Source organism: Saccostrea echinata, unplaced genomic scaffold, assembly GCF_033153115.1.
Source record: "Saccostrea echinata isolate AGI-Se365-2 ecotype Australia unplaced genomic scaffold, CSIRO_AGI_Sech_v1 ptg000019l, whole genome shotgun sequence".
NCBI classification, from domain to species: domain Eukaryota; kingdom Metazoa; phylum Mollusca; class Bivalvia; order Ostreida; family Ostreidae; genus Saccostrea; species Saccostrea echinata.
In genome coordinates, this window is record NW_026889768.1 from 3,257,357 (window position 1) to 3,273,969 (window position 16,613).

Genomic DNA, 16,613 nt, shown 5'->3' on the forward strand with positions numbered 1-16,613 from the left:
GATAAAATTCGATCATGTCAACTTTTGAATATTCAAGGAATAATTATCCATTCAAATGAAGATTTGCTCTACAAGACATTCAGTCAATTGTATATACTCATATATAATATATGTACATACGGGCATTCCCGCCCGGAACAGTTCAGCCACATTAATGGTGCTCATTTGTCCAGATTCCTCCAGTCGGTCAAGACTGCCCACACTGGAACTGGACGTGCTGTGATAACTCTGTCGTGAGGACACCCCAGACTCGTAACTCTGGCTGGACAATCGATTGTTGTTTATCTGGACATTGGCAAAGTTATGTGGTGGCTGAAGAAAAAACAAAGTAGACATATGAAAATATCATCGACCTAAATCAACATCAACTAGATGTTTAGAAACTCAGTCAGGAGTGAGATCAAAAACAAACATCTAAAACACAAAGATCTGAAATTGGTAGCAGCATTATTTCATGTTTTTGCTTTGTTATAAATCAAATCATATCTGCAGATTTGTAATTTGGAGGCCTACCAACTGTTGTCTAATGTTTCACGTGCAGACGCAGAAAAATATCAGATTAAATAAAAGAATCTAAAAGATCTATTAAAAAAATATCTACCATGTTCTAATAATTTCCAATCAACTGCTGAAAATGTAATCAAAATAGAATCAAAGCCATAAAAATCAGCAAGATCACCTAACATTCTGTCTTTGCAAGTGAATTTGTGCATATCCCAAAAGTGTGGTATGTCGAGGTGGAAGATTTTATGTATTCCCTATCTTAATTGTATCAACTAGGGGATAATCAAATCATGTTTTCATGTAAATGATTCAGTGTAGAAATAAAAACAAAACCAATACTTTAATTTATATATATATGGAATCATGACTTCTGGGATTTATAAAGAAAGAAGGATCATTATAACAAACTACTTAAGAATTTCCTTAAACTTTTTGTATTGTTACCTTTATATTATTATGAGAGGGAACCTTGAATTACTCAGTAATTTCATATAAATGAGCTATTTTTTCACTGATAAAGCCAAAAGCTTCTTAATTTCTCAATAAAGTTAAAACAATTCTAAAGACCCTCTTTACATACAGTACAGTGGCGCCTCGTTTATCCGGATGCCTCTGTCCCCAACGAAATCATCCGGATAAATGAATCATCCGGATAATTGAGTCACATCTCAAAAAGCACTCTCTAAGCATGTATATATGTACATTCTTTTTTCAAATGTGACAGCAAAGAAAAAAAAAACTTTTAAATTATATTTTGGTTAATTGTTTTAAAAGCAGTGATTGATTAATGAAAAAAAATATATTAAAATGTAACTTACACAATATTAAAAAAAAAATGGATTGGCAATTTTATGCCTAGACCTCCTTTTTTAATTTTTTAATTTGCCTTCTCTTTGGCATGTGACTTAATTCATGGGTTAAGCAAATTTTGATCTACAAGGATCTACTGTTGTTTTATTTTGCCATAAATTATAATTATTGAAGCTCATATGATATGACAGAAGTGTTCAGCATCATCATTGAAAATGTTCAAATATAAACTAACCCTGTATATTCCCCGTATATTCATTACACAGGGTTACTATAAAATTAACTGAACACTGCAAGCTAACTCAAACAAAGTGTTAAAAACATTCGTAAACACAAGCCATCTTCATGATTATCAATATTATTTCTTTGAATTTCGATCATTAATTAATACCTTGAAATACGTAATCAACTTCTGTACGTAACGCCAGTTTTATATGTAATGGATGTTTGTAAACAGTAGTACATTAAATAGAGATATTTCTTCGATTATGTACCTTTCTATACTGTCTTGTGTGGGAAAAAGCGTTTCAAATACATTTACGTTTTTTTTAGAAATGGAACATCGTATTTTAAACTAACGCAATCGACATGATAAAGAGCATTACGAAATCGCTAGTTATTTATTGTTCGTTTTATTTACAACTCTCCAAAATTCTCCTGAACTTACCGATGTATATACGGTTAGCAAGATGATTTTGAACGAATTATTATTTCAATAATGCAGTGTCAGCTAAATTCTTTGAGCTTCATAATAAAGATAAACGTGTGATTGAACTGGGGTAAACACACACTAATTATAGACGCTATTGTTTGTAGGTCACAGGTAACCGCCTTCAAACTGACCACATGGCCAATGTTTTTACAACAATTAAAAAATTACCGTCCGGATAAACGAGTCATTTTTCAATGAACTATTATGTTTTGTAGTAGAAATTGACCGTCCGGATACGGAACGCGAATTTCCGGATTAATGAGACAAAATAACGTGGAATAAATCGGTTCCCAAAAAATATCGTCCGGATGGTGAAGCATCCGGATAAATGGCGTCCGGATAAACGCGGCGCCACTGTATATGGAGGGGGGGGGGGGATACCACTATAACAGCACTCTCAACTATAAAGTCAAGGAGTTTTAAACCCTACACAACATGGACTAAACCATGATGTGTTTTCAAAGTTTATAAACCTTCTAAGAGGACACAGTAAATACTGCTGAATTACAGTGAATTATATCAAAGTTCGCCAGGCCTGGACAATTCTTAGCAAGGCCTGAGTCTTATAATGTGACTATTTAAAAGCATTAATCAAAAAGAAAATGTCAATTTTAATGTGCAAGTTACCTGTTATCAAAATTAAGAATTTCTATGAGCTATTTAATGTGACCATGACTATAATTTTACCATCCGTTAATATCAAAGTTATGATTTTAAAGGGTTATTTTGTGACAGTAACATCTTGTACCAGTAATCAATGTTTTGTTTTGTCTTTTCCAGATCTGATCTCTCTCTCTCTCTTTCTGGAATACAGGGATCACATATCTGTATCTACCAGACTAAACTCATTTACATATACAAAACCAGAAACTCATTATTACCCAAACATTTTCCATACCAGCCTGTATTGTCTCCTACTTGTCTCTAGCAAAGGTCCTTACTCTCTTTCTCTCTCTCTCTAGAATGATTACAAAGCTATAAATCTTTTCTTTAACTTACTAGTCATGTTAAGAACTTATGAAAATTGCTAGACACTATTTCTTTCTTTAATAAAAATGCTGACAGATTTGGGAGAAAAATATTCTTTTCACACAAATTTCATGCTTTAAATTAAATAAATTTGGATTTGATAAGTCAGCAGAAATGCTCCATTTGACTTGTGCCTGGAGACAATTACCTCACCAATCTTAAACGCTATTCCATTTCTAGGATAACACTACTTGCTGTCTGAATTAAGCTAAAACCTGACTAGTATATAGATACAGGAGAAATTGCTTTTAGTGGAGACATAAAAAATGAAAAATCTATATGAAGAGAAAACTCATTTAAAGGAAAATGGAAACTTTTCCGCACTGGGAGATGAATTTTAGAGACTCTCTTCACCATCTGACAAGGTTATTTAGGAATACTGTTTGCATGAGGAAAAGATTACTTCTTCCTGCATTGTTCTTCTTGACAAGCATATGTGCCAATAATGCAGTTACAAAAGCTAATCGCTGATCATTTCTGAACAAACAATTCCATATAAAATTATCCAAACAATTACTCAGAATGACAAACTATAGCTTCAGTTCTGTCCCAAAGGCTGGCCATTTCTATTTGCTGATAGCATAATTGATTTTTGCCTATTTTCCAAGTTATGATCTCATTTGAAAGAAAAATATGATAATTATGTAGAAATTAGGTTCATTTTTTCCCCTGTCAAAGTTTTTCCAGGTGCAAAAGTCCCAGCATGCCTTTAGGACTTCCTGTGTATCATTACACAGAGAATGCCTGAGCAAGATAAATTTTTTCTATTGATTATTTTCTGTCATTTTACTTTTATATCAGATTTTTCATTGTAATCAGGCTTTGTCAATTAGAGACTACGGTTAATTATCCAAGGTTGACAGAGTACTTCATCAATGTTTATATTGGAAGGGATTGACACATAAAAGGGAGAACTCTTAGGTCTTTATTGCCAGATTCTGATGTTGACTTTGGTTTTCAGTACTCTGAATCACAAGCATCCTTGAGAAATAACCTTGATTCCATTTCTACTTAGTTAGACACTGCAGTGTAAAATACCCAAACATCAATCAATGAGTTCAATATGTACAATTGTTCCATTTCTAATCAGTAGCTTTAGTTAAATGAATAATTAAATCCAGACCAGGACTCTTTGAGGTGACAGGTCACTCAAAGTCCAGTCCTTGTGTAATTAGTGGCCAGTTCTATTGGATGTCAATATGGTCTGTTGAAGAAAGAATTAATACATGTACAACCTGACATTGCTGGTCAGGTCTGAAGATACAAAATCTGTTTAAAAATCTCTGTTGGAAGTACATATTTCTGACAATAAACAAGTTTTTCCGTACACAGTCCAGAATATTTAGGGTTTCCTGAACAACTGAGTCAATATTTATAACATAGAAAGGTTATTTTAACCCTTTACAGGATTTGGACAAAAATTATCCTACAGAGTATTTGACTATATAAGGATTTACATTGACCACATACTTAATAGTCTAATTATCTATACAGGGTATGTTTTAACTGGATAAAAAAAACTTTCCTGATATTATTTTGTAGTACATATTTTACTTACCAGAACCCTGTACTTCGACATCATATACAGTGGTCAATGTTTACGGAGTTGTTTACGTACCTTAACATTAGCGTTTGCGTGGTCTAAATGTCCTGTACTGTATCCTCGTCCACTATCACTACTGGCTGCACTGTTACGGTTACTATTAGTCGGGCTTCCTTTTCCATGTCCTGCATTTCTTATGTCACTAGCGAAGGCAGGAAGCGATGACCACTCTCCCACTTGTTCGCCATTATGGTTCACTATCCGGCCATTCAAGTTCTGAAACGTGCAAAAACAAAACGTCATGGAAATAGCCAAAGAGTCTTGATTCCTCAAAATATATAGTTCTATCACAAATTCAATGCATGCATTGGGAACATTCCAAGAAAATTCACTTTACAGGAATCGAACAAAAAACATGCCGTCTGTCCAATAAATGTTGAATTTTTTATATCATTTCATCACATCTTATCCCATCCATTTGCATGAGATGTCAGTAAAGTTTTCACAGAAATGACAGGGAAAATCAAAAAGTTATTATCTTGTCAACAACAGTTCCAATGGTGTTTTGTTATCACTTCTACAAAATGTAGAATAAAGCTAAATATTTATGATCTCTATAATGTCTTTGAAATCTGCAGAATGCCTCTAGGTCCTGTGTAACAGTTTAAAACATAATTGCATCCTACTACAATGTTCATTGACCAATCAATAGCTTGGAAATCCAGCAACTTGGGAGAAATCCTCTCTGGTTCCAGGCCAGTCTCCAATGTTTCAGTTTTATCAATAAACCTCTTAATACTTGGCATGGCTCATAAATACACATATCAGAATTCTATATCTCTGAGTATTGATGGATGAAATGACCATAAACAATGAATTAAACCACAAATTACCTCCACTTGAGCCGACAAATGGAAACAGACACATTCTAGATCAGGTTGCTGCATGTTTACCTGGCCCCAAAAGAGACTCTGGGATCATTACATTGATGACCGAGACAAATAATTTTTATCACAGACTGGTCAACTAATCATTTCCTACCCCCAAGTCTCTAAGAATAATGGGGTATTAGACCCCCCCTCCCCCTTCTCCACCCATGCTGACACCTCATTGACCTTTGAATACAAAATACAAGAGCACTAAAGTAGGCTTTTTTTAAAACCCCCACCCCCCCAAAAAACTTTGAAGGGGAAAAATTGTAATCCTTATTTATTTTGTCATATCAAACAATGTAACAACAATTCTGAAAGTATCATCTCTTGCAATATATTATACTGCTTGCACTTTCCTTTGTTTAGTTCATCTCTCTATCTCTGACAATGTTTCAGATTTTAATGTTCTTAAAAATACTCACAATATAGCACCAAAATTAATATGAAAAAATTTACAAGGCATTGAAAAGAGACATAAAGATGTCTGAAAAACCAGCTTCTGATGAAATGTCTCGAGATTAGAACACAAAAATCATAATGCACCTGTTCTTGGGAGATAAGCCTAACATTTGGAGAGGCATGACACACTCAGTTAACTAGCTGAAAACACAGCAAAGCAGGCAGGGGATGCACCGAGAGATCACCTAATCAAATTCCTCCCTGCTATTTTTAGGTTCTCCCCAAGAGCCATTAAAAAAAATTGTGACATCAAAGTATGGAGCTTTAGTAGAGGAAAGTTCACCTGATTTTACCAGACTGATAAGGCAAAAAGCAGGCATTGCTGACTGCATGCAAGACACATTTAATCAAAGTAAAATTAATATGTACAGCTGTTGTACTCTTTCTTAATGCATTCAGATTTGCAGATTCATATGTATAAAATATGTCCCGACTTTGATTTCAGCTTTTTATGATAAATGCATCCATCGATGATTCATCACAGAAGAACTGAGGAAGAATTCAAAATTTAAAAAAAAAAAAGGATTATAAGGAATTAGTAAACATTTTTAATAAAACTTAGAAGGGAATTTCTATTGTCTGATACAAATGAGTATAACTGAAGTTGCATTACATTGTAAACTGCACTAGTTAGGTTAATAACAATATAATGGCACCTACCATTTCCATGGTTTACGAACTTTTTTTTCCTTTTCCTTAAAACATTAATAATATTCCATCATTAAATAAATGGAGTCTGCATGGTTCCAGTATCCTTGATCATAATCCATAAAATACAAGTACTCCACAACACTTAAAACTTGACAAACTCCATACTAATCTGAAAACTTAGTGTCATAAAATGAAAGAAAATCTATCCTCAAATGAAAAGGAGCAAAACATAACATGAAACACTTAATACAAGTAGGTCATGAGGCAGAGCAGAATCCTGCAAATGTTGTTGTCAAAGAAAGCTGTGGGTAAAGAAAGCATTCCTCAGTACAACACACTTGTCCCTGGTTCATACACGAGGGCTCGACCCTCGACTCATCAGCTCCGAGCTGTCTTATCTTTTTTACAGGGGAAGATGTTACTGGGACCCTTTTGAAATGCCAGAGTAGATAACATCACTGATGCAGAACGTGGCTGTGTTTTTCTGGGAAGCTGTGAGGGCCCTATCTATGTATATAAAACCTAGCCACATGATCAGCACCAGTTAGCATACAGTTCCCATCAGGGGGGTTTCCCCTCAACAGGCAAGGAGGATTCTGATGAATGGTTATCTCCACAAATAACTTTTTTATGAATATTTAGTACCAAAGAAACACCTTAGTTAATATTGAATGAAAAAGATGAAAACTTTTAACATGAATAGGATGTAGATATAGTAGAATTTTGAAGGCAATACATATACAGTGTGTATATGCATCAATAAACATTAAATATAACGCTTGTTGAAGTAGTTTTCATTACATGTATAGTAGCATATTGCAATGGTTGATTTGACATTACTTCACCACATGCAAACATGACTCAAGAGTACTAACCATTAATAATTCATCAATTATTCTTGTGAGTGAATTGGGAAATCTGAATGTTTCATTCAAATGGAACAATATTTTAATATGAATTGCAGACTTTGATTCAGAAGCATTTTGAGTATGGGAAATTAATGGGTGTCCATTTCATCCATTGCAGATTCCACTCTAACAGTCGATTACAAATTCCAAATGAGCAGAAAAATGGACATTTCCAGAGATAATTTCTGTGACAAAGGCTATTGCTTCACTCAAAACAAACCCATAAACCTGATCATTGCAATTTAATACTACAGAAATCCCAAACTTTCCAAAGCCTCTCTAAAATAACACTTTACACCAAAGTCAAGTTGAGCTTCTAAAATAAATGTGATTGACCTGAGGTCAATGGTCCCCAATCAATGATTGGTTTCAAATATCCCAACACTGAAGTGAGGGGAGTACTTAATATGGGGTATCTGGCCAATATTATAGATTGAACAATGGTCAAAAGGGGACAATGCCTTATTAGATATAGTTAGTTCATAGAGAAGGGGACTATTCCAGAGATATGTGATATTATAATGGAATTCATTCGGGTTCCTTTGAAGTTTACTTGTATGTCAAACTGTTAATGGTGTAGTAATCATTATACCAATTGTAGGATACACAAAGAACACAATCCTAGTAATCATATGTATTATCCAGTCCACTTACTATCAATTCTTTTGATGTACAACAAGCAACAGTTTTTTAATTATACTTGCCGGGTGAAAGCCTGAATCCCAAAGAGAAATGTTTTATTCCTAATTTTCTAGACAAATTGTCTGTCAAAATCCATCAAATTTTTCGAGTCCTCCTCTAAAACAACTGTTGAGATAAAGTTTTGATTCACCACCTTCAGCTCTATGAAGTTATGAAGAAACCTTCCATGGAATTCAGAAGGACATCATAAAGTCAACCTTAAGCAACTAGAAGCCTTTCTTAGAATAATGGAGAAAACTGTTTGGGAAACAATAATGGAGCTAAATTGTCATCAATTATTCATGAAGTTTGTAACAAGATAAAAGAATCTCTAAACATTCCAAAACTTTATGCAGCAGGGAGGCCATTTTGTCCTTACAAACAGATGGTCATTAGAAGCTGCTTAATTAATGCTGTAGAATACTAACTAGCATCAAATTATCGGGATAGGAGACAGACCTAATCAATCAGTCTGACTCTGGTGTGGTGTAAGACTTGAACTGACCTCAATGATAAAACAAATCACCAATACCTATTCACCAGGGAAATATCCCATTTCCTCAACCTTAAAGTCAATTCCTCACATTTACAGTATATTAATCTATCCATCAATAACACTGTAATTAACAACTCACAATACCTCATTATATGGTTTGATCTTTAACTGAACCTAAAGGGACAAAAGTTCTACAATGCTGATGCTAATACTGTACTCAATGCAATACATGCATGGAGCCAAAGAAGATCTACTGCATAAGGCAAAAAAAAAAAGAAAAGGGAAATCCATTGAATAAAATGATTGACATTAGACAAACAACACTTTTCCATCTTGCAATGTAACTGAATTACTTAGAATTTAGATATACCTCATCAATTGTACTTGTTATAATAATACAAACATTAATTAGCCACGATAATGTGCTGGAATCCTGTACAAATTGTCCCCAGATGGACTAAATAATTTCTGTAGCCACTCAGACTAGGAGAGGAGGAGATAATGTACCCCGTCCAGGGGGTCACATCATAGAGGATTAACTAAACAGATAAAGGCAATTATTCAAATCCCATACACCAGGATTGGGGATTATGTTAAAGGGAGATAATCCATACATGAAGAGGGTCTGTGAGTTTGTTGGATAAAAGTTACTGTACTGATGTCAGATTGACATGAATGTTCAAAGACTCTGGTTTCAACACTTGTTCATTACAGGCAGGGTACATAAACAGGTGATCCTTAGAAATCAGCAATCCTCGTTTACAGGTTGTGATAAAAATAAATGAAACACTAAAGTAAAGATTTTGTTTGTTTCAATCTCCAATTCCTCCCAAGTGAGAGATTTTACATACAATTTGGCAAGGGTATTTGTACAGGTTCATAAAGATCATTTGCTAGATCTCAAATGCCAAACTGGTCATCTCAGTTTAAAGATCAAGCACCTTAGTGATTGAGATGAAAGGCTGGTGGGATCCGACAGGAAGCCCTTCTTTTGGTGAGGGTGAGATTAAGACAGCTGGAGGGGAGGAAGGGAATGATATAACGTGTGTTTACATAAGAGTTCAATCTTCTGGAGCAGGGCCAGATCAGCTGAAATTACTCAACATGTGTAAAAAGATGATTTAGACTGTCAGATATCTTACACACAGGTAAGAGGAACCTGCCAGAAGGTACAGGGCATCTGTCTACTGAGGTGTTTTATATACATGTATCAGAACTGTATTCAAGCTTGTAGCAGCTACATAGCTCATAGCTCTTAGCTGCTATGATTTTGAATTGCTAGCCTTGAATTGTAAATTTTGGATCTTCAACATGTCATAACAGGGACAACTGTGCAAAAAAATAATTCACACAGTAAGTTCAATACAACCTAGATATCTAAGTAAGAAGCTTGACAAGGTGCTACGATCTTGAATGCAGCCCAGAACTGAGCTATGGATGAAGCTTAACATTTCTAACCTAAGATTAATTAAAGTGACCTTCTGTTCTTTACAATCAGTATTACAGCGTATTGGTAGAACTCTTCACTTTGTGGAGGAACATATGTACCCCATTCAGAAAAAAGGTGTTCAAGAGTTTACCAGACCAATTACCAAAATTAACTGTTTTCAGATCATGCCATCTCATACAGTATATAACATCACAGTGGGAGCTGTTTTATCACTGCCATAATCAGGTTCACTGACTTTATACAACAATTTCCAAAAAACAATTATTAATGGATTTTGGAAATGTCAAAATAAAACAAAAAATAAAGGTCATGTTACTTATCTTTATGAAGTCTTAAAAACATAAACAAAAAATAAATGTAGTAGTTAAAAACAGCTGATTCTCCAACCCCCCTACTTCTCATTTACAGCAAAATTTATCAAATTTTGGCACTTTAGCCAGATAAATGTAATGGATACCTGATATATTGTTTAAAATGTCAGTGAACCAATATCAATATTTTACTTTGTATTACCTGCTTAGGCTACGTCTAGATAATATCTGTTTATAAAATACCCAGCATGAAACTAATTAGCTGACATCATTATCAGATGCTTTAACAGATCAGTTAATTGTAATGCTGGGATAATAAAGTGTTACATTCCCCCCCTTCCCCCTCCCTTGATGTGGCCAGCTGTTTTGACCATGGTCAACAGTATGCATTTCCTCTCAGCAATAAGTAAGTCCCGGAACCCCAGAATTAAGATTCAGGTTTCTCTTACTGGCATTGATGACTGTATACACTTGTCACTTTATATTTCTTGTTTCCTTGTATAAAGGCCTTCATTTGATGACACATGCTATGCTACTTAACCAATGTTCTCTAAAGTTTAATGTTTAAGCATTTAATAGGGGATGTACCTATATCTGGGAATTGGATAGGTTTGTGTTGATTCTAAAGTCTCTGGCACTTCACAAAATTTAAAAGGTTTTAAAAGGTTTGAGTATTGTGCACAAACATGTAAGATGCTTCAAGACATAATTAAGTGATATTGTGCAATTTTGTGCAACTTATACATACTCTGGATAGAAACAGGAACTAGCTTAGATAAAAACATCTAACCACACTAAATCCTGGTTCAGTGCTTAAAGAATGAAATATCATCACTCTTAAAAAAAAAAACCTGATTCAGACATAGGGATTGATTAATCATAATTAGGAAATAAACCACACATCTGATAAAAACACATAACAAACATTGATTTTTGGTGTAAAATAATGAAGAACATTTTTTAGACCAAACAAAATTACCTCATGTTTTATACTGAATGTGCAGAAACTGCATACAACAAATGATTCTTCAGAATCTGTACCATATACATGTACTCAACATATATCTTACTGGTGCAATACTATGTCTGACAAATATCTTAACCTGTGCAATACTATGGCTGATATATATCTTACCTGTGCAATACTATGACTGACATATCTTACCTGTTCAATACTATGGCTGACATATATCTTACCTGTGCAATACTATGGCTGACATATATCTTACCTGTGCAATACTATGTCTGACATATATCTTACCTGTGCAATACTATGGCTGACATATATCTTACCTGTGCAATACTATGGCTGACATATATCATACCTGTGCAATACTATGACTGACATATATCATACCTGTGCAATACTATGATTGACATATATCTTAACCTGTGCAAACCTGTGTTTTGTATTCTGAGTTTTCTGACTTACCTCTGACGATGTGTTGTACAGTCTATAAGTCTGAGGAGGTGACTTACCTCTGACGATGTGTTGTACAGTCTATAAGTCTGAGGAGGTGACATACCTCTGACGATGTGTTGTACAGTCTATAAGTCTGAGGAGGTGACTTACCTCTGACGATGTGTTGTACAGTCTATAAGTCTGAGGAGGTGAAAAGGTAAAGGCACTACCACCGTCCCAATCTGAAAGCCAGGACAGAAATTATCATTCATAACAATATCATATTTACATATATAGACAATATCCTTTCACATAATGACAACACACCCACAATCTAACAAGAAAATCCTTTTGCATGTCAATGACAAATAAAAAAAGACCATGCTGTATCATTATTGGATGATTAACCTGTCAAAACTCAGCAACATTCTTTGACTTCATAAAAATCACTCTGCCATAACAAGATAAAATTTCACTTCTCCTGAATTTGATCTTTATGCAAATCCTGATGCATTTAACTGCCACTGTTAGGTTTGATAATCACATGTATTAATAGGGCTTACTCTCAACATACTCTTGACATTGTAAATCAAAAAACAGGTCTCTAATTTACATATGCTAGAACAATACCTTCCAGAAAACCACAGCAATGGACACCTGTAATTTTTACCTGATTCAGGTGGGATGGTTTCACTTTCAGTGAGCAATTAACAAACACAAGTATCCAGCAACAGAATAATGCAGATCTCCAGAAAGGTGTGATGTAAGAAAATTAATGTTTTAGCTCCACAGAACATCACACAAAAACAACAGGCCTCCCAAACCTCCTGTAAACTCCAGGATTCTAACAGACTTTATCATCTCTGTGGAGTAATTATAGACTATTTCCAACTTCTCTAACACTGAGTAAGAAACTAATTAGCAGAGAGATGTCAGAATCTAGTTAGACATACACATTCTCTCTCATCAGTCTTTTACTGGCATTGGGTAAAACATTTGTGCAATACAAACATAAATATTAGAGTATCTAAATTATTATCATGAATATATACCTTAAATTTGCAATTCCATTCCCTTCATTTCAATTACATAATGGCACTATCAATTCTAGTGTACACATTCATTTCACTTAGGAACTATAAGATACAGCTTATATAATGTATCAAGGGAGTTTTTCCCCCAAAAGTCCACCAGTAATATTGCTTGGTATTAACTAATCAATTGGGCAATATTTGGTTTAGTAGCCAACACTGCCTCAAATGATGAATTGAGAACAATATCAAAACTGAAGTGATCATGGAGCAGATCTTGAATCATGCCGATATTGGACCATAAAAATTTTACTTTTACATTCATCAATTCCCTTGGTAACACTAAATTCTACTTTTTTCCAACAAAATGTGGATTGTTTAACCAGAAATCGTGTTACCGGCAACAGTTCTGATATTCCACAGATGAATAATTATAAAGGCATACATACAGCCTGTCCTTTTTGGGTATAAAATTTCAATTTATACATCTCTACTTTATTATTCCATAGTCTAGTAAACAAGGGGCCCATGGGCCACATCGCTCACCTGAGCACATTGGCTAGGCAAAAGCACAAATCAGTTCAGTATTGAAAAGATTACCTGGGGGTGGGGGGCTTGAATTTTAAATTACCTGATGATGCTTCCATGTCAATATAACAAATGGCTTTATTGTACTTGAGAATTCGAAGATTTTAAAAAAATTTTCCCATATATTCCTTTGTAAAAATTTGATTCTCCATTGTGGCTCCTCCCTATCCCTGGGGTCATCATTTGAACTTGAATCTACACTATCTGAGGATGCTTCCATATCAATATGACTAAACATAGCTTTCCTGTTCTTGAGAAGAAATATTTTTTCTATATGTTCTTATGTAAAACTTTCGATCCCCCAATGGGCCCCTTCCAACCCCTGGGGGTCATCATTTGAACAAAATTGAATCTACACTACCTGAGGATGCTTCCATATCAAAATGACTAATCATGGTTTGCAGTTCTTCAGAAGAAGATATTTTCCTATATATTTCTATTTAAGACTTTGATCCTCCATTGTGGCCCCATCCTACCCAAGGGGGTCATGATTTGAACAAAATAGAATCTGCACTACCTGAGGATGCTTCCATATAAATATGATCAATCAGGGCTAAGCTGTTCCTGAGAAGAAGATTTTTAAAATTTTTCCTATACATTTCTATGTAAAACTTTGATCCTCCATTGTGGCCCTGCCCTACCCCTGGGGGTCATGATTTGAATAAATTTGAATCTACACTACCTGAGGATGCTTCCATATGAATATGAACAATCTGGGCTTTGCTGTTCCTGAGAAGAAGATTTTTCCTATATATTTCTATGTACAAGTTTGATAGTCCATTGTGGCCCTGCCCTACCCCCGGTGGTCATGATTTGAACAAACTTGAATCTACACTACCTGAGGATGCTTCCATATAAATATGACTCATCATGGCTTTGCTGTTCTTGAGAAGAAGATTTTTAAAGATTTTTCCTATATATATATTTCTATATAAAACTTTGATCCTCCATTGTGGCCCCGCCCTACCCCCGGGGGTCATGATTTGAACAAATTTGAATGTACACTATCTGAGGATGCTTCCATATAAATATGACTCATCATGGCTTTGCTGTTCTTGAGAAGAAGATTTTTAAAGATTTTTCCTATATATTTCTATGTAAAACTTTGATCCTCCATTGTGGCCCCGCCCTACCCCCTGGGGTCATGATTTTAACAAACTTGAATCTACACTATCTGAAGATGCTTCCATATAAATATGACTCATCATGACCTTGCTGTTCTTGAGAAGAAGATTTTTAAAGATTTTTCCTATATATATATTTCTATATAAAACTTTGATCCTCCATTGTGGCCCCGCCCTACCCCCGGGGGTCATGATTTGAACAAATTTGAATGTACACTATCTGAGGATGCTTCCATATAAATATGACTCATCATGGCTTTGCTGTTCTTGAGAAGAAGATTTTTAAAGATTTTTCCTATATATTTCTATGTAAAACTTTGATCCTCCATTGTGGCCCCGCCCTACCCCCTGGGGTCATGATTTTAACAAACTTGAATCTACACTATCTGAAGATGCTTCCATATAAATATGACTCATCATGACCTTGCTGTTCTTGAGAAGAAGATTTTTAAAGATTTTTCCTATATATTTCTATGTAAAACTTTGATCCTCCATTGTGGCGCCGCCCTACCCCGGGGGGTCATGGTTTGTACAAACTTGAATCTACACTACCTGAGGATGCTTCCATATAAATATGACTCATCATGGCTTTGCTGTTCTTGAGAAGAAGATTTTTAAAGATTTTTCCTATATATTTCTATGTAAAACTTTGATCCTCCATTGTGGCCCCGCCCTACCCCCAGGGGTCATGATTTGAACAAACTTGAATGTACACTACCTGAGGATGCTTCCACATGACTTTCATCTTTTCTCGCCCTATGGTTCTTGAGAAGAAGATTTTTAAATGTTGCCATTATTTTTTCACTAATTCCTAATTATCTCCCCTTGAAAGAGGGCGTGGCCCTTCATTTGTACAAACTTGAATCCCCTTTACCCAAGTATGCTTTGTGGCAAGTTTGGTTGAAATTGGCCCAGTGGTCCTTGAGAAGAAGTTGAAAATGTGAAAAGTTTACAGACAGACAGACAGACGGACAGACAGACAGACACCGGACAAAATGTGATCAGAAAAGCTCACTTGAGCTTTCAGCTCAGGTGAGCTAATAAAAGCAGCAAATGACCTTGAAATATTTTGAATTTTTAGTAATTTTGGATAAAATGTGAACTTTATCCGACATTAAACTTTGATTAGCTACAGAGAGAATTCCGATATTGTAACCTTTTTCCTATGGTTACCCAGCATTACACACATGACAGCAGACCTGTCCACCTGTTCTTTTGTTCATTTCCACCTCTGACCACATAAGTACCTGAGATGATTATACATGTATTGTATTCCCTAATAGCTTTACACCCATCTCCTGACAGACTGCACAAAATAAGTCAGAAGATGGACCCCCATCTGGTACCAGGTAATGACAGCCATGTAGGTAACCTTAGTGGGCCATGAAAACCACACAATATGGGGGTCTAATTTCAATACACCTCCAAAAGTACTTACAGCAAGGCTGATCATTCAGATCTAAAAAAGTTAACAAGGAGGGCAAACTCAGAGAAATCATATATCCTGCTTAACTACATGTATAAACCACATCAAACATGACCTTCTGAATTTTTATGAGAGCATTTTATTTTGTATCATGCAATGATATAGAAGGAAAGACAGATTTGTAAAAACTTTGTTGTAGCAATCCAAATGTTTTGTCTACTAAACTTACAATTATATTGATGCTTTTGTTTAGTACTGTATGTAAGGCTTTAGATGTAATCTATAACCCTTGTTTGGTTCTATGTAATATTGGGTGTGTGACTTTTTCACAGATTACTACACTATATCCAACTCAACAACAGATTGAAGCTCTACAGGATGTTTACAGGGCCAGGAGATTATTATTTAAGCCATGAAATTGAATATTTTGACCCTTCAAAACATAGATGAAACACCTGGTTTGATCAAGTTTAACAACGGATATACACAAACAAATAAGATGTACAATGCTATTGACATTGTGTGACAGTCATTTAACCCTTTATTAACTGAGCAA

General features: G+C 35.0%; 1 protein-coding gene across 3 annotated transcripts in view; it reads right to left on the bottom strand.

The window, feature by feature from the left end:
• Nucleotides 1-16,613, bottom strand: part of LOC133189585 (caskin-2-like) — a 78,080-nt gene that overhangs the window by 23,289 nt on the left and 38,178 nt on the right. For all 3 annotated transcript variants that reach the window (XM_061324964.1, XM_061324965.1, XM_061324967.1), the window contains 3 exons: nucleotides 12,060-12,130; nucleotides 4,674-4,874; nucleotides 121-312 (listed from right to left, as the gene is read on the bottom strand). In XM_061324964.1, the coding sequence (XP_061180948.1) occupies nucleotides 121-312; nucleotides 4,674-4,874; nucleotides 12,060-12,130 (464 nt within the window). The remainder of the gene's footprint in view (nucleotides 1-120; nucleotides 313-4,673; nucleotides 4,875-12,059; nucleotides 12,131-16,613) is intronic.